Source organism: Falco naumanni, chromosome 11, assembly GCF_017639655.2.
Source record: "Falco naumanni isolate bFalNau1 chromosome 11, bFalNau1.pat, whole genome shotgun sequence".
NCBI lineage: Eukaryota > Metazoa > Chordata > Aves > Falconiformes > Falconidae > Falco > Falco naumanni.
In genome coordinates, this window is record NC_054064.1 from 23,978,989 (window position 1) to 24,004,689 (window position 25,701).

General features: G+C 50.8%; 2 protein-coding genes across 7 annotated transcripts in view; one reads left to right on the forward strand and one right to left on the reverse strand.

The window, feature by feature from the left end:
- RNF220 (ring finger protein 220) overlaps window positions 1–14,688 on the forward strand; it is a 229,157-nt gene extending 214,469 nt beyond the window's left edge. For all 4 annotated transcript variants that reach the window (XM_040610517.1, XM_040610516.1, XM_040610518.1 and 1 more), the window contains 3 exons: window positions 621–729; window positions 1,863–1,937; window positions 11,587–14,688. In XM_040610517.1, coding sequence (XP_040466451.1) covers window positions 621–729; window positions 1,863–1,937; window positions 11,587–11,658 — 256 coding nt within the window. In that variant the 3' untranslated portion in view covers window positions 11,659–14,688. The remainder of the gene's footprint in view (window positions 1–620; window positions 730–1,862; window positions 1,938–11,586) is intronic.
- Window positions 14,689–19,799: 5,111 nt separating this feature from the next.
- On the reverse strand, window positions 19,800–24,170 carry TMEM53 (transmembrane protein 53). 3 transcript variants are annotated; one of them, XM_040611159.1, is made up of 4 exons: window positions 24,150–24,166; window positions 23,387–23,499; window positions 22,034–22,195; window positions 19,800–21,530 (listed from the first exon to the last, which is right to left on the reverse strand). In XM_040611159.1, exon 4 carries the CDS (start codon window positions 21,492–21,494, stop codon window positions 20,868–20,870), a length of 627 nt encoding a protein of 208 aa, XP_040467093.1. In that variant the 5' UTR covers window positions 21,495–21,530; window positions 22,034–22,195; window positions 23,387–23,499; window positions 24,150–24,166; the 3' UTR covers window positions 19,800–20,867. The 3 variants fall into 3 exon arrangements, with proteins under 3 accessions (XP_040467093.1, XP_040467094.1, XP_040467092.1); XM_040611160.1 differs by lacking the exon at window positions 22,034–22,195 and having other exon boundaries at window positions 24,152–24,170; XM_040611158.1 differs by lacking the exon at window positions 22,034–22,195 and having other exon boundaries at window positions 24,074–24,168.
- Between the last annotated feature and the right edge of the window lie 1,531 nt (window positions 24,171–25,701).

Here is a 25,701-nt window from a genome sequence, read left to right on the forward strand (position 1 = left end):
TGTGAAGCTGCTTTTATAGTCACCTTGTTGGTGCAGTGTCCATTGCTTTTAGTTTCTCCTTTATTTCAGTATTAGAACCCAGAAAGCTAGGGGGTTCTTTGATATAAAAGCATTGTGTTGATCCTGTGTAATGAGCTGATTTTGTGTTTCACAAGGTTGATGGCCAGTGAAGACCTCCATTCTCTAAGGGAAAGAGCAACTCCTATTGCCCACAGAAAGTTATCTCACCTGCTGTAGAGAAACTTACAGAACTTTGTCCAAAGCATTTGGTCCTAAGGAATCTTTTAAGGGAGACAGGAAAAGAGGCAGAAAACAACAAAAAAAAAAAGCCACCCCAAACAAATCTGTTCTTTACATGTTCGTGTCTTGAGGAAACTTGCTCTCTGTATGAAGTTGCAACCTCAGCACTGTTTTGTTCTGACCTGATGTGTTTGGAAGTGTTTAGTAAGACGCCCCAAATAATTCACACCGGGCTTTTCAGGAATTCTTCACCCCAAGTGGGATGTCTTTGTTCGAATGTTGCCATTTGCTGTGCGGTACCTGTTGTGAGATCCTTTTTCACACAAACTCTTAACACTCTTGTGTGCTCAGTGATGCTTACTCTCCGTCGTCTTTTGCAGAATTACAGAAGACTCTGCAGTGACAACATTTGAAGCGTTAAAGGCTCGTGTCCGTGAGTTAGAAAGGCAGCTTTCCCGTGGGGACCGCTATAAATGTCTCATTTGCATGGTGAGTAGCACTCCACTTGTGGTAATGAATCAGAAATGTCTTGGTATCTTTGCCGAGGAGGGAAGAAGCTTTTCTCCTTTTTTTGGATGGAGTTGGGGAGGTCGTCTTTGTCTCTGTACACCAATTAGCTTTCCACACGAAGGTGCTAGTGTTTTGGGCAATTGAAATTTCTGTATGCGTTACGTTATTCTACTGGTATTTCTAGCTGGCTGTCTGTATCGGGGGCAAGAAAGCCCCAACTTCAGAAGACTTTCAGCCTTCCTATAGAAAACTCCCAGACAGCAGCGTCCTCTTCCTGCGTGTGCAGATTTACATACATAGGAGAGAGCAAAACCATATGATTTGGGAACAGGAATGTTGCCTGAGCATTTAAAAGTTGTGGATGTCCTGCTTGCTTGTGGTGATGCTGTGGCCTTCTTAAAGAAGGGCAGCAGCTCCCTCTGATGGTCCGAGCCCGCAAAGCTTCGCGTGTCCGGTTAAGTTTTGATTCTGCTGATAGCAGGAGAAAATTCTGCTTGGCGGAGGGCTTCCTCTGCAACTGCAGCTTGATGCATGGTGCTCTCCCTCCCAGCTCACGACTTGTACGGGAGTGCAGCGCCTGCCTCTCATCCTACAGAAGGGAGGACAACTTGCTGCTGATGTCCAGAGGTTTATTAGCGGTGATAGAAAATACTCCAGAGAAGAAGGCATGCCTACTGAAATAGCAGCAGAATGCTTGGGATGTAGTTAAGCTGTTCCTGCAGAGCTAAGAGTTGTGATAAGGGTTAATCTTACCCTGTCACTGGTTTTTTATGATCCGGTGACCTTTCTGATGAGAATAATGGCAGGTGGCCACAGCAACTTCAGATCTTCAGATGCTCTTGCGATAACTGGGCTGAGCCAGGTCACCACTTGAGTGGATTATGGGCTTCCAAGAGGAATTCTGGGAAGCCAGAAAAAGGGACGGCAGGAGACTTTCTGCCTCTACTACACAAGCATTACAAAAATACAAACTTACATACTACACAAGCTTATTTTTTTTAATAGAAAATACAAGGCAGTGTTATCTACTAAGAAGGGTGTTGCAGTGGGGTAGGAGTGAAGAATCAGTAGATCCCTGCAGTGGAAATAACCTGTTTGCTTCCTCTTCTCAGGACTCCTACACAATGCCCCTGACTTCCATTCAGTGCTGGCATGTGCACTGTGAAGAATGCTGGCTGCGGACTCTGGTGAGGCTCTTGGCTACTTTCTTGTTGACTTACAGGCTTTTTTCTCTCTTCGGGGATACTTGTTTTAAACCACCACAGGGAAGGATGCTTTTTGCTTCATTTTAAACAATCCAAGTGCTGTGCATGCAGGCTTCTGAAGCCTTGCTGGTTAACACCCCACTCTAGCTTTGACTTGAGTGAGTCTCATTTGAGTCATCATGACCAAAGTGCAGTCCTGCCCCTTGCTTGCTCCTCTGCTGCCGTGGGGACAGCCATTGCTCATGCAAGAGCTCTGTGCTGGGAACAGTCTTGCCTTACAGTAATTTCCTGTGGGTCATCCATGCAGAGAGGTAAAGCTGTGAGAATGGAGGCCAAATCCACTGAGATTTCATGGAGTGGGTAGCTTCTGAGAAACCTAATATTCCCCTGGAGCAAGGGGAATCATCTTCAGGATAGAGGATATGGAAGGGAGCTTTTATGAATATGAATCTGTATTTTTCAGTTTATTTGAAATAGCAGTGTGCAGTTTTCAAGCATACGCCATTCTGTCTGGAAGATTGGGGGCTACCTTGATCATTGAATAGGTGACCCATTGCAGTAGTAATTTATACATGTATTAAAGGACATCAGGTTAAAATTTAAGGTGTTATTAAATAAAGTGGTTTCCTTTCCTGTGTTAAAACTGTGGGCTTTATAATCAGCCTTTAATGTCCCCTGTGCAGCTGATTTTCAAGCTTTCATTTTCCTCAGGTTGGGGAGTGGAAAATAGTCAGTTATGCTTTCTAGTTCTCCTGTTAGCAAGATGATACAGTGTTGGGTTGCAAAAAACGTAAGGGAATGCCACTCCTAAAAATTGTTCCTGTAAGGCATTACAAAATCTACTTTATAGAACACGTTGTGTGCTTGGAATTACGATTAAGTTGATCATACTCCTTTAAATCCTGCCTTTTAAAATTCTTGTCCAAGAAAAGTTACCAGGACGGTGAAGTGCCTGTGGGCTTGAGTACTAATAGCAACTCAATAACTTGGCTATCCCTTGGGCTGTATTTTATAGCTCTTCAGCTACACCCCATCACTATTTAGATTATACAAGCTTTTGTAAACATTTTAGCAGCATGTTATAAAAGACACATATGTGGGTATGTAGCTGTGAGGTGTTTGGATGAATGTGTGCTCTGCCACCTTTGCTAAGTGAAGAGTAATCTTGTCCTTCAGTGATGCTACGAGCTGAGGGTAAAGCACTAATTTCTTTTTCATTTTCTTTACTCTGAAGTCTTTGTCCTCTCCTTTTCCCACCAGCCTCAAGTCATCTTCTAAATCTGTGGCACCGATTTCAGTCTGTTCACAGGCTCAGCAGCTACTTAGTTCAGCTTCAGGAAAGCCCCTTTGTTTCATGTGCAGTGGTGGTGGCTGCTCATGAGAACGGGGAAACCCCACTCCAGGTGCTCAGGGGTTAGCATTTACCCTTGCAGAGGGGGAGCCATCTCCCCCCTAGAATTCCATGAGGAAGGTAGGGATGGAGCTGGCTGCGTGCTGTCCGCACGTGGCTCTTCTGCCAACCAGGCAGGCGGGATGGGAATAGTCCAGCAAGACATCATATTAGGACTTGGCACTTGCATAGGGGAAGCAATTAATAAGTGGCTACTCATGTGTTCCCCAGCCCTAGCCTCTCCCTGCAGCCCCCAATTTATTAAACCAGGCCTTTTCACAAGGCATGCTTGCACTCCCTCTCCCGTCTCAAAAAAAATCTCCCAGCCTGTGTTCGCATGTTTCTAATGTAACCATTAAAATGTAGCCCGAAGACAGCAATAAAAACCCTGGAACGCCTTGGTGCTTTTGTGTCTTGATCAAAGTCAATGTGTGTAATCTCGTTAAGACTGCCCTCCTTCCCCCCTCCTTTTTTATGAATTTAATGGCATACAGCAGCTGGGCTCAGTGTTTAATGCTCACCAACCTGCATTGTTCTAATTAAGGTATCTCCTTTTATTTCGGGCACAAAAGAGACTCTTGTTTTTTTTTAACAAGCGAGGAGCTGTGGGATAGTGTGTGTAATAATCGCCGCTGTTACCTTTCCCTGGGTATAAAGCTGGCTCCCCAGCGGGGGTGGGATGGGGGAGCCTGCGCGTGCAGCACACATGGAAAGACTTGGCTGGGGGAGCGGGGCAACATTTTTCTTCTGTTGTGCAATAAACAATTTGTTGGAATTAATAGGAGTTGGGGCGGGTGGGTTGTGTCGGGCTTCCGGCCCCTTTTGAACATTCTGGAGATCTGCCATCCCTGCTGGTGAAAAGTCCCCTTTCTCCTGTGCGCCTGTGGTTTATGTGCCCAGCCAAGATCTAATATTAAATTAGAGTGTGAGTGTGTCTGAGAGAGAGAGGGAGGACCTTGTATTGAACAAGGACGTGGAACTGAAGGCACAGAGTGCCTGGGAGCACTTCTAAACCTCTGCAAGGTATTGAAGACAGGGTGAAATTTGATGCTCACATCTGTCTGTGGACCAGAGGAGGTGAAGCGGTTTTTAAAAGGTTTAAGGTTTAAACATTTTCTAGGATACGATGCTACAGTGATCAGAGCATCCTTAGTATCCTTTGACTTCAGTGGTGTCAAGGGCACTGATGAGGGTTGGGTCTTTCAAGCGCTTAGGCTTTCCGAAAATAGTTTTTGGACTTTTGGCTCTTGATGCCCAATTCCAAATTGTAACTGCTCTGTTGCTAAGGGAGAGGGGGAGACGTGTTCAACCACCAACTCTACAAATGGCGGCTGGGCTCTCTAGCTTAGGTACCGTTATACCAGATCTCAGTGCATCAAACTGGCTTCAGGTTCTGGGCGTGAAACATTCACCAGAGCAGACTCCATCTCTGTCTCCTGTTGCTGTGTTGGATTAGCGTGAAGGAAAGGCTGGGGCTGCAGAAAGGGACCCTGCAGAAAGAGAACTGAGGCCGTGGTACTAGCTGCGTTGGCCAGCGCCTCAGTTCCGACAGAAGCTGCTTGGTTAGATGGTCCTCCTCAGGGTGGCCGTGGAGCAAGGAAGGAACCGTCCCTTCACCCAGCAAAAGGACGTGCTGGGTTGGGTGGTTTTCTCTCCTTCCACTCGCTCCGTGAGCAGAACTGGTCTGCCCAAGGGCTGCAGTCCAGGGGCCACAGGCTAAAGGTGTGCTGTACGCTGCATGCATGTGCTGTGTGCATGCACATGCTCTGTGGTTCTAGCCACAACAGGAATGGAGATAGGGAGGGGGATGCAAGAACACGTTGCTTGATGCCACATGATCGTGCTTGGGATCCCAGGAAATCATGTTAGCTGTTTTGTCAGCTGGGTTTGTCTGCTGGTTTTGTATTGCTCTGTCAAACCACGCCGCTGAGCTTGCTGCTCCCTAGTTGCTGGTTGTCTGGGGCACTCAACACAGGGACATTTTTCATTTCATCCATCCTGCTTGCGGAGAGCTAGTTGGTATCTTCAAGTTACACAGAAACTGCAACACAAGCCCGGAGGACTTCCCTGTGATCACTTTTGGAAACTCCTGAAAACATATATGCAGGTTCTTCAAAGACAGGAGGGGAAACGGTGTTGCAGGAGAGAGGCTCAGCCTGGGCAGCAGGCAGTGGGGTTCATTTCCCTGAACATCAGCCATCCGTGGGGCAGGTGTCCATCCTCAGCTGGTTGTTGGACTGCAGCCCTGAGTCGCTGGGTGACGAGGGATGAATCTCCCTCTGGAGGAGGTTTGTTTGCCCCTTCTCTATCCTTCCCCATTAACCAAGAAGGATCCCATAACTACTAGTGTGTGGTACTAATTTTCCTTCTCCTGGGAAGGGTGCTGTGACAGTAGAGACTGGCAGTCTGCTGCAGTGCTTCACTGAGCCGGTTTGGAACCTCCATCCTTGGAGGTTTGTGAGAACAGGTTTGATGCATGTCCGTGAGCCGTAATTCAGGTTGAAGTGATCTTCCCAGGGGAATGGGTTGGTGAGGTCTTGATATCCCTCTGAGCTGTAGGTCTGTGATCTCCCAAACCCCAGTATCTTTCCTTAGGAAGTAAATGGAGTTAAAAGCTCTAAGTCAGGATGTTGTTGGCCAGTGATGGAGCTGCTGGTGGGTGCGGGGGTTCAGGGGCTGCTTTATCTGAGCATGTGCAGTTTGCTGTGTTTCCCCCACCGCCTGTACAGGCAGAGCCAGCATTTCCTATGTGTATTTGCTGACCCCAGGCTTGTGCTTGCCTGTCTTGGGCTTATTTGAAAATGACAACCGCAAGAGCAGGAAAAAAATAACTTTCTAAAAAGCCGCCTTCTTCACAGAATACGCTTCCAGGGGATACATCGATAGATATGTATGCTCTGCAGTTGACACATTTATATCTTTGGTAGATTACACTACTACATTCTTAGCCTTGTCACTTTTTCTAGGCTATAATACTGTATATCTCATGCAGACTGGAGTATTTTTGTAAGAAACAGTGCAGATACAGAGCAATCCTTCTGGGTGATTCCTTAGTGCTTCCATCAACATAGAGACCTCCTGAGCCAGCAGCTTGCATGGCGGATGCTGCAATTGATCCTTCAGGATGTTCCTGTCTTCCATGAGGTTGTCTGGTTATTTATTACTGTGCTTCAGTTTTGGCCGCCTCCAACAACCTGTGCAGGTGAGCTCTACCCTTTGGGGAGGCTCTGTGGAAAAGGTTGCTCTCCTGATCGCTGTGACCCCATTACCTGACAGCTGGAGGTACCCCACAACGGCAGTGGTGAACGGCTGCTTCGCTGGGAATTAGCGCGGGCAGAGAAGCTGCCACTTCGTGTGGAGGCTGTGGTCAGAGAGGGGGCTGTTGCCTTTGTTGAGAATTGGATCTTGGAGTTCAGTTTCTCTTCTGGCAGAAGCTGGCTCTTGGTTTGCATCCCTCCTGTCATCTCTTTACTTTGGTTTTCAGTCCTCTACAATAGGCAAGCTTTGAGCCCACGTTTGATGGTGGCACTGTGTAGGTGAAGTTGCTCTGTGTGTGTGTCTTTATTCTCTATGCCTGGTAGCATATTCTGTTTGGAAGTTACCCATTTTTAGACCCACAGGACAGCAGGAAGTGCCTAAATCCTTCCTTTTGAGTTTTCTTGCTTTAGCCAATTTATAGCAGACGTCACACCATTTTTTTTAAGAGGCAACTTTAAGACAAAATACTCCAATCCTTCCTGGCACCATGTGAGCCCTAACGACTTCTCGACATCTCAGCTCTCGTTAATGTATTTTTCAAACTACTACCCCAAGTGATTAGCCTGTATTGTGGATCAATCACTTGCCAAATTTTAATTAAGAAAGGAGGAGAAAAAATAAACTCCATCCTGGTTCCAGCCCCTTTTCTTTGCTTTGTAACAGCCCTGGAGCAAACTTCTTGCAGCAGAGTTTTATAAACCCCTCAAAACTGGGGTTTATAATGGAAAAGCTGAGGTGGCCTTTACTCTAGCACACGCAGCTATAACACATCAAGGCTTTTCCATGAAGCTATGATGAAAGGAGCAGAAGGACCTGGAAAAAAAAGAAAGAAAGAAATGGCCGACAGGTGGGACTTATTATTCCACAGCATTTTTATTTCAAGGGAAAAGTTTAGTAACCCCAGCTGGCAGGTGAGCAGTGGGGGAGCAAATGCTTTTTCATTGTGCCTGTGCCAGCATGTGTGTGTGTACAAGCTTATGTGCCTCTCTACAAGAGAGGAGAGCTTAAATGCTAGTGCCAGTGAATGTTGTACACCTACATGGAAAAGTCAGATGTAAGGAACGAGGTTCTAAGCAATTTCAATCTAAAAAGAAAAAGTCAGGACTTAGTTCTGAATTTAACACACATGCTTATGTGTGCAGAGGATGACAGTTTTATTCTAAAAAGAAAAGAAAAAGGCTTCCCCAAAGGTCCAAAGTCATTATTTTTGCTTGAACCGTTTAATACCAAGCTTAAGTACTCGGGAGACCCAGAGACCTGGGCCCGGCGTGCCATGAGCAGTCAGCCTGCGCAGCACTCGGCCCAGGCTGCCGCAGGTCTCTAGGATGCCGTTGTTCCCCCCAGCGTACCCGGGCTTCAGAGCTCCAGATGAGCTGCCTTTCCCACGTGCAGATGAAGCAGCATCCACCACTGCCCTAAATCAATCTGCAATCACGTAGCTTTTGCAGAAAACGGGTCAGAGAAGGTTCTGACTTCAAGCATGGATGAAAACTTGGCGCTGGCTGCCCACGTGCAGCTCTCAGCCTTAGGTGGGGAGAGTGGATCCCCCTAAAGCCATCAGCATGTGGTGCAGGAGATCCCGGGGTGTGGCAGGACAAATCCACCCATCTTTCCTTGCCCTGTGGTGTGAAGGAGTTGCTTACCTGACCTTGCTTTGCCACAACAGAGAGGAGCAAAGCTGCAGTCAGTTTGATTAGGCTTGTTCTGCTGTCCTGTGGGCTGAATGTGGAGGACTTGTGCTTAGAGCAAGCACCTGTGTGCAGCCTTTGGAGAGGCACGGGCAGACTGGCTTTCCAGGAATCTGTCCTTCCGAAATTTTGCACATTGAGCTGTCTAGTCTGTGTTAGTGAGGTTGCCCCTGTGTCATCACGCACATCTGCCTGCAGCTGTCTCAGTCCACCTCCAAATCCCAGGATAGAGAATGAGATGCAAGACAGTGAGACGGCAGCAGCTGAGGTTTGCTTTCAGCAAAAATGAACTCGGGGGGGGGGGGGGGGGTGTCCGTGCTCCTCCCCAGCCACCTACAGCCAAACACCTCCAACTTCAGCAGAGCTATGAGAAAATAACTGCTGAAATGCCATTCAGCATTGCACAGGAGCACTGAGGAACAGAGGGGTGTGGGTTTAGGTGGCAGCAAGCACTTTCCTTCACCCTTCACCCCAAACTGAAGGCAGGCTGAGGCATTTGATGGGTCAGGGACTGGTCTTGCAGAAGGTGCCTCTCCTTCATGCATTGTCCAGAGAGGCAGAAGCTCCAGCTACTTGGTTGGATGCTTTGCTGCCTCTTGCCAGTAAGCTGTGCTTGTCTTGGAAGGAGAGCATGGACACAGATGTGTGCAGTGGTCACATCTGGAATGCCTTAAAGTCCCCATGCACACTTCTGCTTGTCAGGGCACACAGGAAAGCTTGAACGGGCAGCTGCCAGCTGCTGCCCCTTTGACAACCTGCTGTGAATTCATTCTTCAGCACCTCCCTGCCACTTCTCCTGGGACCCTCCAAGCTAAAAGGTGATGCCAAGAGGCCAACCAGATGCAACAGGCCCCTGTGAGGACCAGGGAACTGCATGGTGATGCAGACCTGAGCAGGGACTCAGTTGAAACAGACTGTTTAGTGGTATTTGCATCCAGATTAGTGAGACCCTCCTTGGCAACCCTCCTGTGTAGCCCAGCCCACAACGGCAGAAGGGGCAGATGTTTAGATTTTTCTCTCCTACCTGTTGTTGCTGCTGCAGGGAGTTTTTACTGGGACATGCAGGGTTAGAGCTTGCCCTTTTTTAATGGCAGAGATGCATAGCTCTGGTCTTGAGCACTGGCAAAGGGGTGTGCTATATAAACAGGCTCTGTTAAAGGCCAGTGCAGTCAGCCTTGGGTTTCAGCAGGGTTTTAAGCCTGGCCTTAGAGCTGTGGTTTGTGCTTGCTTTTGCCAGAATCCAGCATGTCAAGTCCGCTCTGTGAAGACCAGTGCATGGTGCTGCCTGATGCGTTGCCCAGGCACAGTGAGATGGTCCCTGTCCCGGAACGCTGAAAATCTAAACAGGCACAGTAGTTAGAGAAGGGATAAGATAGGTCCCAGACAGCTAGAAGGATGCGCCCACAGGCATCAGCACCAGAGTTAGGTGCACCATCCAGACCACCAGTGGTCTGTTGCTCACCCTGAGAGTAATGTCTGGTGTGTCTTGAATGTCCATCGCGTTTCATAAAACTCCAGTTCAACAGGACTTTGTGAGTGGCTGTTCTGGAGCTCAGGTGCAAGTGCCCGTGGTTCCCCACTGTGTCAGGGCAGCACCTCAGCCGCTAGCAGCAAGGGGTGTCAAATGGGAGCCTGATTGCTCAGAAGCCCGAAGCTCAGGGAACAGCGGGTGTGCAAAGTCCATGTCTGCCAGGAGTGATGTGCACTGGGAGCAGGGGGGGAGCTGCTGTAAGGCTGGTCTGTGGGGGCTTTTCGGTAGCACTCAGAACTACAGAGCAAACATGACTTGCACTTCTTTGGAGCTGTATCCTTGTGAATTACTTGCACCTGTGTAAATTTTCTGTTCCTGGGACTCTCTCCTCTAGATTCCTTTTAGTCCAAGGAGCTTCCAGGGGAGAAAGCCCCTGTCCTGTGTCTGCAGGTGTTGTCACAGAGCAGAGAGGACCTTTTCTAAGGGTGCTTGGCTCTTGTAAGCAGCAATGCCAGTTCCTCTGCTAGGGATGTACCCAAATGCAGGGAGCAGTAACCAAAGCAGTGTGGCACGTCACAGTCCTGCCCTGCCACTCAGTCCACATCCTGCAATCCTGCAAGCTGCAGTGCTCACTGCTGCAGGTACTGAAACAAGCCCTGCTAAGGGAGAGCAGCCGCAGCACTGGACCAAATGGCTTCAGTTCTGCTAGCAAGCCCTGTGCAAGCCAGCAGGTGCTCACACGGCATGTTGCGTCCCTGTCGTCTCACTTGTCACACCGAGCACTGCGCATTAGCTGCTGGAAGGGCCTGTGACAGCAGTGAGCACAACTTGGGGTGCTCAGTTCTGTGTGGCAGGAGGTTGTGTCGAGGCTGGGGTCAGTGTTGAAAGCTAGGGCACCCCAGTTTCCTGCACTGCTGGTGCTGTAGACAGGAGGCCACCTCACAGCAGAGCCATCTTTCTGTCATTTTTCCCATCAACTGTCTGTCACATCTGCCAATCTAACGATGACCAGCTTAGATTGACCCCAATTCTGAGGCTTATTAACACCCTCTTGCTGTCAGGCCCAGTGACAGATGGCACATCAGCCCTTGTTTTATTTCATGTAGCATTCATGTCGGCCGCCTGTTACCTCGCCCCAGCTCACGTTGCAGTTTGCTGGTTTCAACTCACCTTGGCAGAACGGACTTGTCTCCGCAGCATCTCTGCAAGCTCGGGGTGGGCAGTGGGGGCTTCCTTCATGCCAGCAGCTTTGGGGCTTTTGCAGGATTGCTGAGGCAGTCCCCCAGTGTGCCGCCCTGAAAGGGATGGTCCATCCCCACCATGAACCAGTTCAGTCACCCCAGCTAAAAGCTGCACTTGTTCCAGCTGGGCTGGTTTTCTGCCTGCTCAGTGACCTGAACTGGCTCATCGAGGGCTGCAGGTGAGCAAGGGAAGCAGAAAGGAGCAGCAGATCTCCCTGGCAGCCAGCAGGGATGGGGGGGGTGCTTGGGCCAGTCTGTCTGTAGAGACCCCTCTCTCCAGAGCTGCTGAGTTTGGTGACACCTTGGCTCTGGGTTTCAGCATCCTGCAGAGCTCCTGCCTGCCCAGCTGCCTTGTGCCTGGGACTGGAGTGGGACGAAGGGCTGCAGGGAAGGCAAGAAAGGTGATGGCACCTCCCCTTCCCACAGCTTGTGCCCACTGTTGGGAGGGCATGGCCCTGCCTGGAGGGGAAGGGTGTGGCCTTGGTGCCCCTGCTCCTGTGCTGCTCCCCCTGAGATCCCAGGCCAAGGGCAAGGTCGCGCAGGTTGTCCTTCTCACGTTGTTCATCTCATCTGCCGGTTGCAGGGTGCCAAGAAGCTCTGTCCCCAGTGTAACACCATCACGTCTCCCGGAGACCTTCGGCGCATCTACTTATGAAGGACCCAGCAGGAGGGTGGGACCCAGCTACTCAGCTCAGCTCATCACACCAAGGGGGAGAACGACAGCAACAAAAAAAAGACGTTTTAAAATTTAAAGAAAAAACAAACCAGAGACTCCAGACATGGACTCGAGGATACAGGAGCAGTGGGGAGCCTTGGCTCCCAGGTCCCGCATGTTGAGACCTCCTTCAGCATCTGCAGCGGGCAAAACCAAACCCTTTGTTGTGAAGCCCCCTTTTTTAAAACCAGTATTCCCCATCCACCTGTTCCCTGGAGCTGGCTTTGCATCGGGGATGGCTCGTGAGCCCTCCTTTGGACTGTGTTGTTGACCACTGCCCCCAGGAGACTGGGGAAGGGACCCTTGAGAGAAAGATGTTAAATAACCTGTAACTTGTGTTCTTTGTTCAGGTTTTTTGTTTTGTTTTTATTTGTTTTGGTTTGGGTTTTGGTTTGGTTCTGTTTTGGTTTTTTGTGGTGTTCTAGTGATAAAAAAAGGTTTAAAGAAAAAAAAAACACACCCAGGCAGAAATGAAGCACATGTAATATAGATTATATATGTTTACAATGTTGTGTATAAATGGGATAGACTCAAACATTACATACTAATAAGTTTCCCTTTCTTTTTTTGGGGTTGTATTTTTTTTAAAGAAAAAAAATGAGCAGAGAACATTAAACCCATATTTTTCTTGGTTCAGCAAAGTTTTGGCATTAAAGTCATTAGTTTAAAAAAAGTATATATATACATATATATAATATAAATGGTTTAATGTTCTGTGGTGTATATTTCCTCATTCAGATATGAAGTTAACAGCTTTTAGTAATGGCTGTAGCATTGCCCATAACTTACAGAACTTATGGGGAGTAGAGGAGGTGGATTTTTGTCATTAGTTGTAGCTAATGGGGCTATTTATAATAGAATCGTTATCCCCGGAAAGACACGGCTTTTAACTCCTCGCCAGGGGACCGGGCAGGGCGGGGGGATCTGGCTCAGCCCCCTTTGCCTTTCCCAGCTGGGGAAGGGGCAAACGGTGCAGAGCTGGAGGGATGCAGCCCACCAGAGCGCTGCCCTCCCCTGGGCCAGGAGTGCCTGCTCGAGGGTCCGGAGGGTCCGGCTGACCCCCTCGTGCCTCCTCTGTAGCCCCTGCCGGGCTTTGCTTTCCTCCCCTCCGGTAGCGTTTGCTGGCCGCGGGTGCCTGAGCTGCTCCCAGTGCCTGCTGCCGAGGCAGGGGGTGGGGAAGCAGCGGGCATGGGGACAGATGGCAGGGGACAGGGTGGCCCTGCTGGTGGCTTTGCCCAGAGGGGCTCGGCGGGTTGCGCTGTGCAGCGAGCCCCAGCTCTGCCCAGTAGAGCCAGCCCAGCCCCGCGCTCCCGGAGCCGGCCTTTTCCAGAAGCGGGTCCGGCAGCGGGGCAGAGCCAGGCCAGCCCTGCCTCACAGCCGTGGCCACCACGGGGCTCGCCGGCAGGCCGCGGCCACCAGCGATGCCTCCAGCCAGAGCCAGTGGGTCCCTGCAGCCCCAGCTTCTTCCACGCAGTCCCTCATGCTTGTCCCTGTCTCCCGTATCCTCAGCCTTAACCAAAGCTGCCATCTGGCCTGTTTTTTTGTTGTTTTTTCTTTTACTTTCAGGACCTAAGAAACAGATGCTGAACCGTTTCCCAAGGTGAATGCGTGCCCCGTGTGCTGACTTCTCTCAGTCCCGTGCTGTGCAGCCCTGCCCCAGCTCCCCAGGCAGTCGTGGGGTGCCAGCCTCCCGAAGCCAGAAGACAGGGAGGTGGGGAAGCTCAACTCCCCTGCTCCTGCAAGGTCTTTCCAAGCAGATCCCACCTGGCAGAACAGCGTGGCTGGGGCATTTTAAGACAGTCTGGAAACAGCAGTGGGTGAGGGGTTTGGAGCTGGGACCCCAGCATCGCTGGGGTGCTCTGGTGAGGGAAGGGCTGGGGAGGCAGGATGCCTGCGGAGTGATGGTCCCATCCCATCACTGCTTCTCTGCCCTGAGCTTGGTTCTGTTTTGCAGAGAACAGCTGCTGTCCTTGGCATCTCCTGAGTGATTTCAGAAGGATCCCACTGCACCCAAAAAAAAAAAAAAAACCAAACTGAAGGAGATGTGGTTTTTATTTTTTAAGCATCTCATCAAAAGGTGACAATTCCTAACTGAGATTTTCCTGGGTCTCCAAGCTCATCACAGCCGTGGTGGCCTCTGAGACCAGAGCTGCAGCCTCCCCTGCTCGGGGACACATCCCTGCAGAGCCACTGGGGACCAGAGGAAGCTGGGGCACCCCAGGAGGGTCCTGCCTCCCCGGGGAGGCTGTGGGCAGGGGAAGGGGCTGCAGCAGGGGGCTGTCGCTGCTGGGTAGCACTTGGGCAGGCACATAGAACTTGGGTCTGGATCTGTAAAGGGGGAAAAACTGGGGGCATAGCTGGGCTGCGAGTGCCACCCAGCCAGAGTCATGGTGCCTGGGTGCCAGCGCTGGGGTCTCTGAGATGGATTTGGAGAGGGTGCAGGAGGGGGGGGTGGGGGGTGAGAGGCAGCCAGGAAAGGGGGAGAGGGCAGGACACCCCAGCCTGCCCTTGGAAACAGGCCCTGGGAGGGAGCCAGGCTTTCTGGCAGGTGTTGTGGACCAGCCGTGTGCTCTATGTACGTATGTGTAAAACCATATGTAACTAGTCATTGGTTCTTTGTTTTGGGGGGTTATTTTCTGTTTATTTTTTTGTTTTTAATTGTGAAGCCATCCCCTGTTTTCAAGGGGGGGTCTGCAGGGGGGAAGGCTGGGGAGAGAGGCATCCCGGTTTGTAGCAGGCATCCGCCACTTCCCCTCTTCTGCAATGAGTTTAAATGATTTTTTAAAAAAAAAAAAAAAACATTTTTTTTGAAATATCGGAGTTACCTATCTTTGCCCAAAGAATCCCAGTTGCACAAAGCGATATTCCGGTGTGTCGATGATTGTGTGTCGGTGTATATTATACAAAGAGGTACTTGTCACTCCCGTTTGTAAACTACATTTGACATTAATTAAACAAGTATAAATCTTCTCAGGCGCTTTCCGCCTTTCTGTGTGTCCCTTTTTGGCAGGTCAGAGGCAGCAGGGGAGCCACCCCCCTACACATGCCACAGCCCCTGGGTGCAGGTCATGTCCCAAAGGGGAGCCACAGTCCTACTTGGGATGGGGGAGGTGCTGGGGGGTCTCCAGGGGTCCTGCCTCAGCATCCCCTGCAAGGATACATCTCTGCTCCATCACAGATGGGGTCCCCCCAACTTGTGTCCGTGTCCCCCCCCCCCCCCCCCAGAGCCAGGAGTGCAGGGCAAAGGGCACACGTCAGGGGACACCCCCATAAGGAAGTCTCATCAGCTGCATTAGTCGGGGGCAGGAGGCGGCCAGCCCCAACAGATCTATACATCCTGCATTAGGGGCCACCGGCATGGTATAGGGTTACCCCCCACCACGTGGATGGGAAGCTGCTAGGGCAGGGGCGGGTAGAGGTCAGGTTCCCCCCACCACAGGGCTGGCGCCGACACTTTTGGTTTACAAACATTTTGCAGACGGGTCAATGGGGTGTTTTCAAACCCCTCCCCATGGCAGCATCCCCCAGGGATGGGGCAAGGGGGGTCCTCAGGCTGGGGAGCGGGCAGCAGGGGTGTTAGTGACCTCTTTCCATCTACAGTGGCAAGGATGGGGAGAGGGGTGGATTTGGCCACCTTTTTGGTTGGATGCAATAGAGCATCTCAGCCATTCTCCAGCCTGCTTTCAGCCCAGCAGAGGAGGCCTGAGGCCAGGGTGAGGGGCAGGAACCCTCCCTCCCTTCCCCTCCACCCACCCCGCAGCAGGCTGCTAATATTTTATTTAAAATATCTTTAGGAAGCGGAGGACCATGATGTATCGGATGTATTGAGAAAATGCTAATGTGTAATAGCGTGTGTCAGGGGCCTCGTTCATCACCCCGCACCGCCTTCTGGGGGATCCATATCTAATTAACAGTAATGAATGAGGGAGCCCACCTAATGACAGCCTGCCAGTTTGTTATGGAAATGAGGCAATCCCATTAGGCAAAACACTTAATTAAACAAACTGCTCGGAGTGGAGGCCAGAGCAGGATGGGCACAGGCCCTTTGGGGGAGCAGGGGGCCCTGGTATCCAGCCCCCCACATGCCAGCTGGGGGGCACAGAGGCTGCCACAGCTCCATAGGGCTGGGTGCCCATGGTCAGCCCCAGCAGCACCGGGCTGGAGGTGTCGAGGGGGACCCACTGAGGCGGGTCCCGGCCGGCAGGAGGGCAGCAGGGCAGCTCACATCCCCCTCTCATCTCTCCAGCACGTCGCCGAGCACAGAGGCAGCGGAGGCCAAACACAGATTTCCAATGAAACGTGTGTACTTGGCTCCTGCTCTATTGACACTGAAACAAGAAGGGCTCAAGGTTAATTCCTTATCAATACCCTATTGTCAGCTCATTCATCACCCGGGGAGGGCAGGGGCTGCCCAAGCTCTCCCTGCCCCAGCCCCCATGGGTTTGGGAGGGTGACTGAAGGATGCCGTGCCTCTGCCCACCCCAGCCCTTCTCTTGCAGCCCATCTCCAGCCAGCAGTACTGGCGTGGGCTTGCAGCCATGTGAGGATGCAGAGACAAGGGGATGGGGGCTCAAGTTCAAAGGCCAGGGGATGGAGGGATGCCAGGCAGGCAGAGCAAGCAGCTGCCCAGTGGGTGAGCCCCTGCCTCCTTCACCTGTGCCCCAGACTGGATGCAGGAGCCGTGCATAGGGCGTGCTGGTAGGGTGCAGGGCGGGGGGGAAGGTGTCAGTGGCTGTGACCCCCATTTGTGCCATCCTGTTTCCTAAGTGCCCCCCAAGCCCCCAGCCCTGTGTGCTAGGGGGTCCTGCCAGCCTTTCCGGAGGGCAGCACTAAGCCCAGCTCCGTCCCCAGGCCTGGGGGCTGCAGGGAACGCAAGGGAGCTCCACAGTCCCAGTTTTGGGGGGTTCTAGAAGTTGGACCAGGGTCTGTCTAACCACAATATGGCACAGATTTGCTTAAAAATAGCTAGCCCTCTCTGGGTGACGGAGAGGGAAGTAGTGCAACCTGGCCTGCTGATGCTGGGAGGGCTGTAAAGCTATTCATGACGTTGGGCTTTTGGTTTTAACATTCAGTTAAAGCTGAGAAATAGGATCTAGTACAACTTGCAGGGGCAGAGAGCTCTAGGGCTGGATGCTGTTCTGTATTAATTCACGGTCTCTGCTTCTTGTCGTCGGAGTCCGTTCTCGCTGGTCTCTTTCCTTGCCTCGAGAGGGGACGTTCTGCGGGGGATGCTCTCAGGCACGCAGAAGCGCTGGGCTGAGCCGCGCTGTTGGGGTCTTCTCCAGGACCTGCTGTGCTCCTCTCCCGAACCAGAAGGCTCTCCAGGCAGGGAAGAGGCGCCTGCTGCCACCTCGTGGAGCCCTGCTCCGAGCGGCCCTCGCCGGCTCCCTCCATCACCCCACGGGGCGGTGATGTACGTACACCTGCCACGTCCCCACGCGTACCAAGGTAGGACCTCAGCCCGCACACAACCTGCTGCCCCAGCACACAAAAGACAACAGCTGACTTGTTTTAAAACACTCTTACTAGGTGTGGGCACAGGTCAGTCTTCACCCAGGGTCCTGGTTGGAATTACCCCGCCCCAGCTCCGAAACGTGACCCCTGGCTGTGCTGGACCACGGCCCTGCTCTGCCCAGGTCCCTCCCCCGGTGTTGCGGGGCGCCCCGGCTGCGGGGCACCCTCCCACGGCCCGACAGCAGCAGCTCAGCACCCTCCAGCGCAGGCACACAACCACTCTGACCACTAAGTAGCTTTTTTTCTTTTTCAAAACCTTCCCGTAACACCACCGCTGCCTGGGGAGAGAAGGCAGCACAGGGGAGTGAGCCAGCAGGCAGCTCCCTCATGGGAAACACTCACAAACAGCTTTTGTTGCTGAGGAAAGGTTCGTTTGTGCTCTTGCAAAATGCACCTGGCTGGGAAACGCACAACAGCAGCAGCTGGCCCCTGGGCATCCTCCTCTCCCACCATCGCTGGTGATTCGCCCACACTGCTCCACCGTCTGTGCTGCAGGGAAACGAGACCGTCGGTGCCACGTCCCGCTCCAAACCCAAAGGCAAGCCCAAGGACACTGCATTTTTCCTCCCAAAGCGCAGATCTGCAATACCCCTCCCACGGCTTATCTCAGAGATTTACTTGGATTTGCCAAGATATCCCAGCCTTTGGCCTTCAGCGTTCAGGCTGAAGCTCTTTAGGAACACAGGCTGCACCAAACTGTGACAGTTTAGCAAGGATTAAGGGTTTGAGGCTAGGGTTTTTTAAATCCAGTAGTGCTTGGATCAGTTCTTGGCTGTGTGCCTTCGGGCTCCAAGTTATTAACCTTCTGTTTCAAATAACAAGCAACAGAAATAAAGAAGGCAGAAGGAGGTGGAGGGGTGAGTATACATGCTGTACAGGAAAGAAGGCGGCAATATATCACACAATACATTTAACACACTGCTCATAATCATAATTAAAACTTGCTGGGGCACGGAAAACGAAACTCGCCCACAAGATTGGCACTGATGACTTCCTCTGTAAACCACAGGCTTCCTTGAGATCCCCCTGCCCTTAGAGAGCTGTGTACACAAATGAGCTCTGGATTTCAAGTCAGTTTTGCAGCCCTGGAAATGCCTGTGAGCAGGTTTCCATTTTCGAAGCCCAGGGCACCTCCAACTGCGGAGCGCCAGCAGGCAGCACCTGCTCCCTCCCTGCCGTCCCGTAAAGCGGTGGGGTGGAGCAGAGCCGGAGTGAGTTGAGGGAACAGCAATCCCGTGGTGGGGAGCTGAAGGTGGGGATGGAAGGTGTAGCGGACATGTGAGGGTCTTTCCAGAGGGAGCTTCACCATCCCATCGCACGGGGACGGAAGGTTTAGCTCCATCTCCTGCCAGCCATGCTCCGCCACAGCCCAAGTCTTTACACAGAAATCCAACGCCCACAGCAATAAACAGGAACGGCAGATTCCCAGCTCAGCACAACTGTATTAATTCAGAAGCATATATTATGGAGTGTTTAACTGTTCTGTAAATACTGAACCTGTAGAAACCAGCATGAGAGCAAGTACTAGTTAAATAACCTTTATCACCTCTGCTCCCTAAGAGTTTTCAGTGCCACAAACAGGCTGGATGCTCAGAAGACAGCCCATCTCTCCGGGAAGGCAGGCAAACAGATCACAGCTCGGGAGTTACAGCACAAACCAGGGGCCTGCTTTAAAAAAGCTAAAAGATCTCTGATGGGCTTTCTGGGGATAGGGAACCATGACTGGATTTTATAGGTCCAAACCCTAGGAACAAGAATTTCTTCACGAAAAGCAGCAGGCTGAAGGCTATCTTACTGCAGTGTAGCCCTCAGCTTACCTTCACACTGGAAGCTGAAACTGGGATCACACCTACAGAACACTGGACCCCAAGAAACAAGTGCTCCTGTGCCTGGAGCCAGTTTTCACTTTAAAAAAAAAAACAAACTGAAGACAAACCAGGCCATCAGCTCTTTTCCCATTAATTCTCACCTACCCTATACACCCCAGTCCACCCTTTAAAACTATGCCCAACATGGGGTTATTCTTTGCTTTAAGTAAGCTTTGTCACATTAGCCTGCTAAAAACATTTGTGCCAGCCACTGACCACAACTCACCCTGTGCTTCCACCGTGAGGTGTTATGGTTCTTGTTTTATACTTACGAATTATTTTAGTGCTTCCCACGAGACCTCCCTCTCTCTGTTTCAATTCAGAACAGCAAATGATTTGTCACTGTGGATGACAGCACCCCAAGGATGGGCAGGACAAGCACAGCAGCCCAGAGGCAGCAAACATCTGTAAAAATCCTCGTGTTTTTTATGTTCTTACTTCTCAAGGGCAGTCCTCTGTTCAAACAGGCCCGTATCACAGCCCTCCAGAGCCTGTTCCCAGCAATCTTTGGCTGGGAATTTGACGCTGGTTAATACTGTCCACCATATTACTAAGAAGCTTGCAATACTGTGACACAACATAAACATATTTGCAAGCTCGCCTCTGTCTTTACCCCGACTTCTCCCCCAAATAAACAACAAAACCCAAAACCAAACATGGCTGACGCGCAGTGCAATAAACTACTTTTTCACTAGGTGGAAGGAATTAGTTTCTTGTATTACTAGTATGCGCTGCACAGGCAGCAAAGACTGATCATCTGAAGAGAACATTGGGGGAAAAACATTGAATTTCATGGTCATTTGTGGGCTGGAAGTGATTTAAGAAACATCCAGTATGAATCATAGCTCCAAGAGACAGTTTCATTTTTCTCTGCAGTTGCACCTTTCTGTTTCCGAGGTCTTTTGGGTTACAGCTGTGCCAGTTTCCCTGCATTTCCAGATGCACAATACAGGCTGCTCAAAGACACACAGTAATATATGAGCAATTCTCCAGGAAAGCAAAACTGCTCAGAACACACAATAGACTGGAGGGAAGAGAAACAAAACAAGACACATTCAAAAAGGTTAACTTAAATCTTTTGGTTGAAGAACACAGAAGTTATCACAAATATTTGAGCTCCCACCAAGGATCAGAGCTTTGACTGCTTGCTCTATCTCAGCTACTTAAAGGAATCAGATGACAGTCTGCTCATACTGCCCTATATACACTTTTTCCAGGTCTTACACTTGATTTCTGGACCTGATCTCCAGCAAGGAGTATAACAAGATCTGGGATGCACCAAGAGAAATGTCCTGCAGAGCTGCTTCTGTTTGCTCACTGCAACATAAAAGAAATGGCGGAGAGGAAAAAAACAGCAAAGACGTGAAAGAGCTATATTGTAAAATCAGTACAAGGCAACAGAACACGCACATTGGACATCAGGGACAACTAAACATGGAAAGTAGAGAACAGGAGACAGAAAGAAACAGGTAACACTCTGTGTGAAATTCTTGGCTGACACACCTTGATAATGTACATCAATGTCAACCATGCTAGGATTTTACCTTCAGTACTTTAAACTAATCCACATTTACTTTCTGCTATAACGTGGCTGGCCCAAAGGCCAGCCCAGAGGCTTTCAGACTTGAATATGGGGGGCAGCAGGGGGAAGCTAAGAAGTCTCTACTTTCCTCCCTCCAAAGACACAAAGGCAAAGGGGGTGACATTTCCCATACAAGCTGAGCAAAGCAGAGGCAAACACTGCAAACACTGGAGGTCATTATACGACTAACGAGGTGAGCCCCCAACACAGTCAGACAGGAAAGTCATACAAAGGTTGCTGTAATAGGTGGGATATGCTCGCATATGGCTGACATGAGCTGAATCCGAGAAGTCTACAGCTTTCACAGAGACACCAAGCTGCTGCCGGGCATCAGCCATGTGCTTAACTTCGCTGGCCTTGATGATGGCATCAGCTTGGGAATAGAGGTAAAGCTCAGGCCACCGTGAGGGCGCTTTCAGCAGGGCATCGTAATGGCTCTCGTGGATGAAGCGGGTCAATGGGTACAGCAAGATCCGCAGTACAACAGCTGTAGTAGCAAAAGTGAATAAGAGGAAATACTTGAGCAGCACATTTGTGGACACCAATACAGTTGCCAAGGCACGAAGGCCTCCCCTCAAGTTTCTTCTGCCAGGGGCACTATCAAAAACGGTGCCTGCTACTTTGACGTTCTTAAATGGCTTGTGAGTGTGGAGCGCCTCAATGATGTAACGGTACAGCATGACACCACCATTGCTAAAAACATGAAAAAGAACCGGTCTGTTTTCTACACTGTAGTCAAAGAGCAGCTCCAGGAGTCTCTTGGCTGGGGTCTGGAGGGATCTGATGCCAAAGGTCTCAGAGAAGAATATCATCCTCCATGGAGCCGTGTAGCGGATGACGGTACACCCCTAAGAACAGAAAGAGACCCCACAGACATTTAGGCTGTGCTGTAAATTACAAGGAGTAAGGAAGCATCAGTACAAAGAACATGAAAATTTAGGACAGGTTTCCACCAGAAACCACAGGGCCAGAAGAAGGTCTTTAGTGTCAGTAGTGAGGCACCAATATGAATAGGATTATATTAATCATAACAGCACACAGTATTATGAAAAGGTTTCTGCAGTAGCAGAGGCCTGGACTTGATGACATTTGAGATCCTTTCAAATCTTGTGCTAACTGGCACAGCCCCTGGGGACATTGCCACACAAGTTTTATGAGTCTTAGTCTTCACCCAGGAAGAGAAAACCATTTCCTTGATTCACAAACCTTCAGTATAAGCCATTTTAGTAAGAAGGGCCTTTTCTGCTACACATCTAGTTCATGACATTGAAATAAATGCAAGGAGGAGTTGCAGGAGGAATTTCTTCCTGTCCTTGGGTAGTACTTGTTTGCAGCAGTCTCTAAGACTCACCCACAATCAACACTGACATGATTTTCATGAGCCTTTCTGAAATGCTCCAGCTGTGCAAATGAAGAGCACTGGTTCAGAGGTTCAGAATGCCCGAACAATTGCCATTACAGTCAAAGCCTTACACTTAGGTGCAGCTTGGGAAACAGGATCCTGGAGGAGTTTCTAAACAGAGCAGAAGGAACTGTATTTATAAATACCTTAGGTCTTTTCTATCACCTAAACGCACTGACAAACACAAGGCAAAGTCACCAACACAACCCTCCTGCCCAGAGCTCCCTAAGTAGTGAACAAGAAAGAAGAGGATATCAAGTTCTTAAATCAAAGTCTTCTGTACCATCTTGCAATGGTTGCAGCCACTTCCTTATTAGGGAGCTAATAAAACCCTTTCCCTCCTTTCCCATTCCTATCATCTTTCTGATAGAAGAGTATTTTCAGAGAAGTTGGCATGCTGCCATGTAATGAGCTCCTCATCTGCTCAGCAGCACCTCAGTCATAACAGTCACTTAGTAATTAATTCTTCACTAGAACAAGCCAATTCAGGACTCTTGCACTGGATTACACATTAACAAGTTTATTGTTAAATAAACTTGTTAATGTACAAACTTTGCCACCTATAGCTGAAACAGACTTGGATAAATATAAGATCCTTGTATGGTGACAAACAAAAAAAAAAAAAAGTCTAATGTCTAACTGGGTCCCCATACTACAAGCTGGGGTCATTCCAGTAAAATACAGTATTAGAAAAGAAAACGTAACTTAGGGAACTAGCAGCCAGACAGACCTCTCTGTTTCAAACACAAGGATTTCCTAGTGAGCAGGTATGACTACCACAGGATGTGTGCTTCACAGACAGGATAAAATAAATTTGGATTACAACATTTAGATGAATCATCTTCAGAGGAAGGAAAAGCCAAAGGAACAACAGGTGTTGACATGTTTTGTCAACCTGGCCTCCCCAAGTCTGTGCTGTGGCCTATCAGCAAGCAGTAAACGCATAATCTTTCCCCCCACATTTACCTGTTTGGAAAGTTTACACAGTTCATGTCACTCCTGAATAATCTCGTAACTTTAAAAACCTTAAAATATTCCAGCGATTCACAAAACAGCAGCAAGTTTCTCCAAGGAACTATTTTTGTCTCAGCTGCACGCAGAGATGACATCACCAACTGTTAGATAACGCTGCCTGCGCACTGTCAGACAAGGAGCTTTCAATGACAAGAGAACTTGCCACTCAATCCCAATGACTCTTCAGACTGAGAGCGGCTTTAGAGTGATTTCACCAACATGGAGAAAAGAAGCAGTTTCTCAGAGAGTTGTATAATAGTATCATGAAAATATAAATAAGCTACCCACCTTCTGACCGTAGATTGTGCTGTATTTGGCCAGGTATTTGTCCTGGCAGCCTGCCCAACCTAAAAGGATCACCACAGGCTGACCATCTGCGTGCCCCCTCTCTGTACCGCTTCCTGAAACAAATCACAAGATTTAAGATATTTGTCCACCAGTCTACCAGAATCAGAACTTACGGCAACTTGCCTGGTTAAAAAAGTTTAAAACTAATGGTGAAGCTGGTATTAGCTTCATTTATTAAGTCTGTTACGAACACTGCCTCGTTCCAGTTTCACTGTGTGGGCGTGCTGAGGAGGACAGCAGTTTCAATCCCTGCAGCCTCACAGAGCTCTCCGCTGATGCAAAGCCGGCGGTGTGAAGATGGCTACGGGGGCGGAGACCCCCTCCTCACACCTCCCGGGCGAGGGGAGGCATCAGAGACTGCTGCCCCCTTCCAGGGGAAAAGGGACGTGTCCCGCCCTGCTCTCCAGAAACTACCAGACACCTGGTAGGGTACAAGTGTCTCCACGGCTCCTTCTCCCCCGACCCTGAGGGGTCCCCCAGGCCCGGCCCCCCCCCACCCTCAGAGGTCCCCCAGGCCCGGTGTCCCCCCCACCCTCAGGGGTCCCACAGGCCCTTCTGTCACAGGGGGCCCGCGGGCCCGCCCCCCCTCCATCCTCGGGGCCCCCCCATGCTCGCTCGCCCCCGCACCGCGGGCCTCCCCCGGCGCCAGCTCCACCGCCGCCTCCAGCCCGCGGACCCCCATCGCCGCGCCCTCCCTCCTCACACCCCACCGCCGCTTCCGCTCTCGCCACCGGAAGCTCCACCCCCACGCCCCTCCGCAACCAATGGGAAGGAAGAGCTTCCACCCCGCCCCGCTCTCCGGCTCTTCACCTTCCCGCCTCCTACTTCCTTAGCGACGCGCCCTTAGCACCCGGCCCGGGCTGGCCGCCCCGCCCACTGGTGAGGGAAATCGGCCCACCCATTGGGCCGGAGGGTCAAAGGCGGGCCGCGATTGGTTCGGCCGCGGTGTCAGTTATTCTGATGGGAGTCCGCCCCCTCGGGGAAGGTGAGAGGGAGTGAGGGGCTGAGGCGGGCGCTGCGGCGTGGAGGGGGGGGGGGCGGGTAGGGCCTGGGGCGGTCGGGATGAGGGGAGTTGTAGGGCCTGGAGTGGGGATCGCAGTCAGGGGGGCTGGAGGATAGGGTGGGCGTGGGGACTGAGGGGGTTGTTGGTCCTGAGGGAGGCATTTGGGCCAGGGAGACAGACCTGGGGGTGGGCACTGGGGTCAGGGAGTGCGTGAGGGGCTGTAGGGCCTGAGGTGGGTTTGGGACTGTGGGGGCCCACTGGACCCGCGGTTGGGCTGGATCAGGCCTGGTGGGATGGTTGTTTCTGGGGTAGGGAATGTTGAGACTGCAGTGGATTAGGGGAGGTAGGGGCCAGGGTGGGTGTAGGGATCAGTGCGGGGCCTGGCTGGGGGTGAGGAGAGTGCAGAGTTAGGTTTGGAGTTTTGGTGAGGAGAGTGCAGAGTTAGGTTTGGAGTTTTGGTGAGGAGAGTGCAGAGTTAGGTTTGGAGTTTTGACTGGGTTAACAGTGGGGCTGGGTGGCAGGACATGTGGGTGAGAGAGGGACCAGTGGCACTGTGGGTTGATAGGGGCTGGGTAGAAGGCACTGGGGTACACTGAGGAAGGTGCATTGTGTGTGAGGAAGGCTGTGGGGGATTTGAGGTCTGCCAGGAGAGGGTGAAACCTGCTAGGGAAGCAGAGGCTCTAAGTTTTGCTTGAGGCTGGGCACAACCTTGATGTTGCAAGGTGCAAAGCTAACACCAAATCACTATCACTTTGTCCTTCCATGAGTCCAAGCCCGTAAGTCCCTGGCACCTCACACTTGGACTGAGGCTGACGCAGCACCAGTTTGCCTTTTGATCTCAATCTGATGATTTAGCAGCACTCTGGATGTAAAGAACTGCTGAATTGCCAGAGCCAGTCCCTAAATCACTTGTGTTTTTCTTGGCAGGAATAAACCACTGCCCTGACCCAGCCTTGTTTTGATTATTAGGTCCAATGGACTGGGGTGGCAGCCCAGCACTATTGAGAGCAGAGTCTGAAGCCAACAAACAGGCGTTATGTGCTGATGCTAGCACTGATGAACAACTCATGCAAGTCATTTAACTTCCCTGTGTCTGTATGTTCCCATGTATAAAATGGTCATGATAAAAATATTCATGTACATTTTCCTGGTACTTTGCAATGCTGGCTCTAAAGGCTACTATGTCAGCAGATGCTCTTATTGTAGCAGCCAGGGACAGATACCACTGTATTCTCAGAAGCCTCACATGATC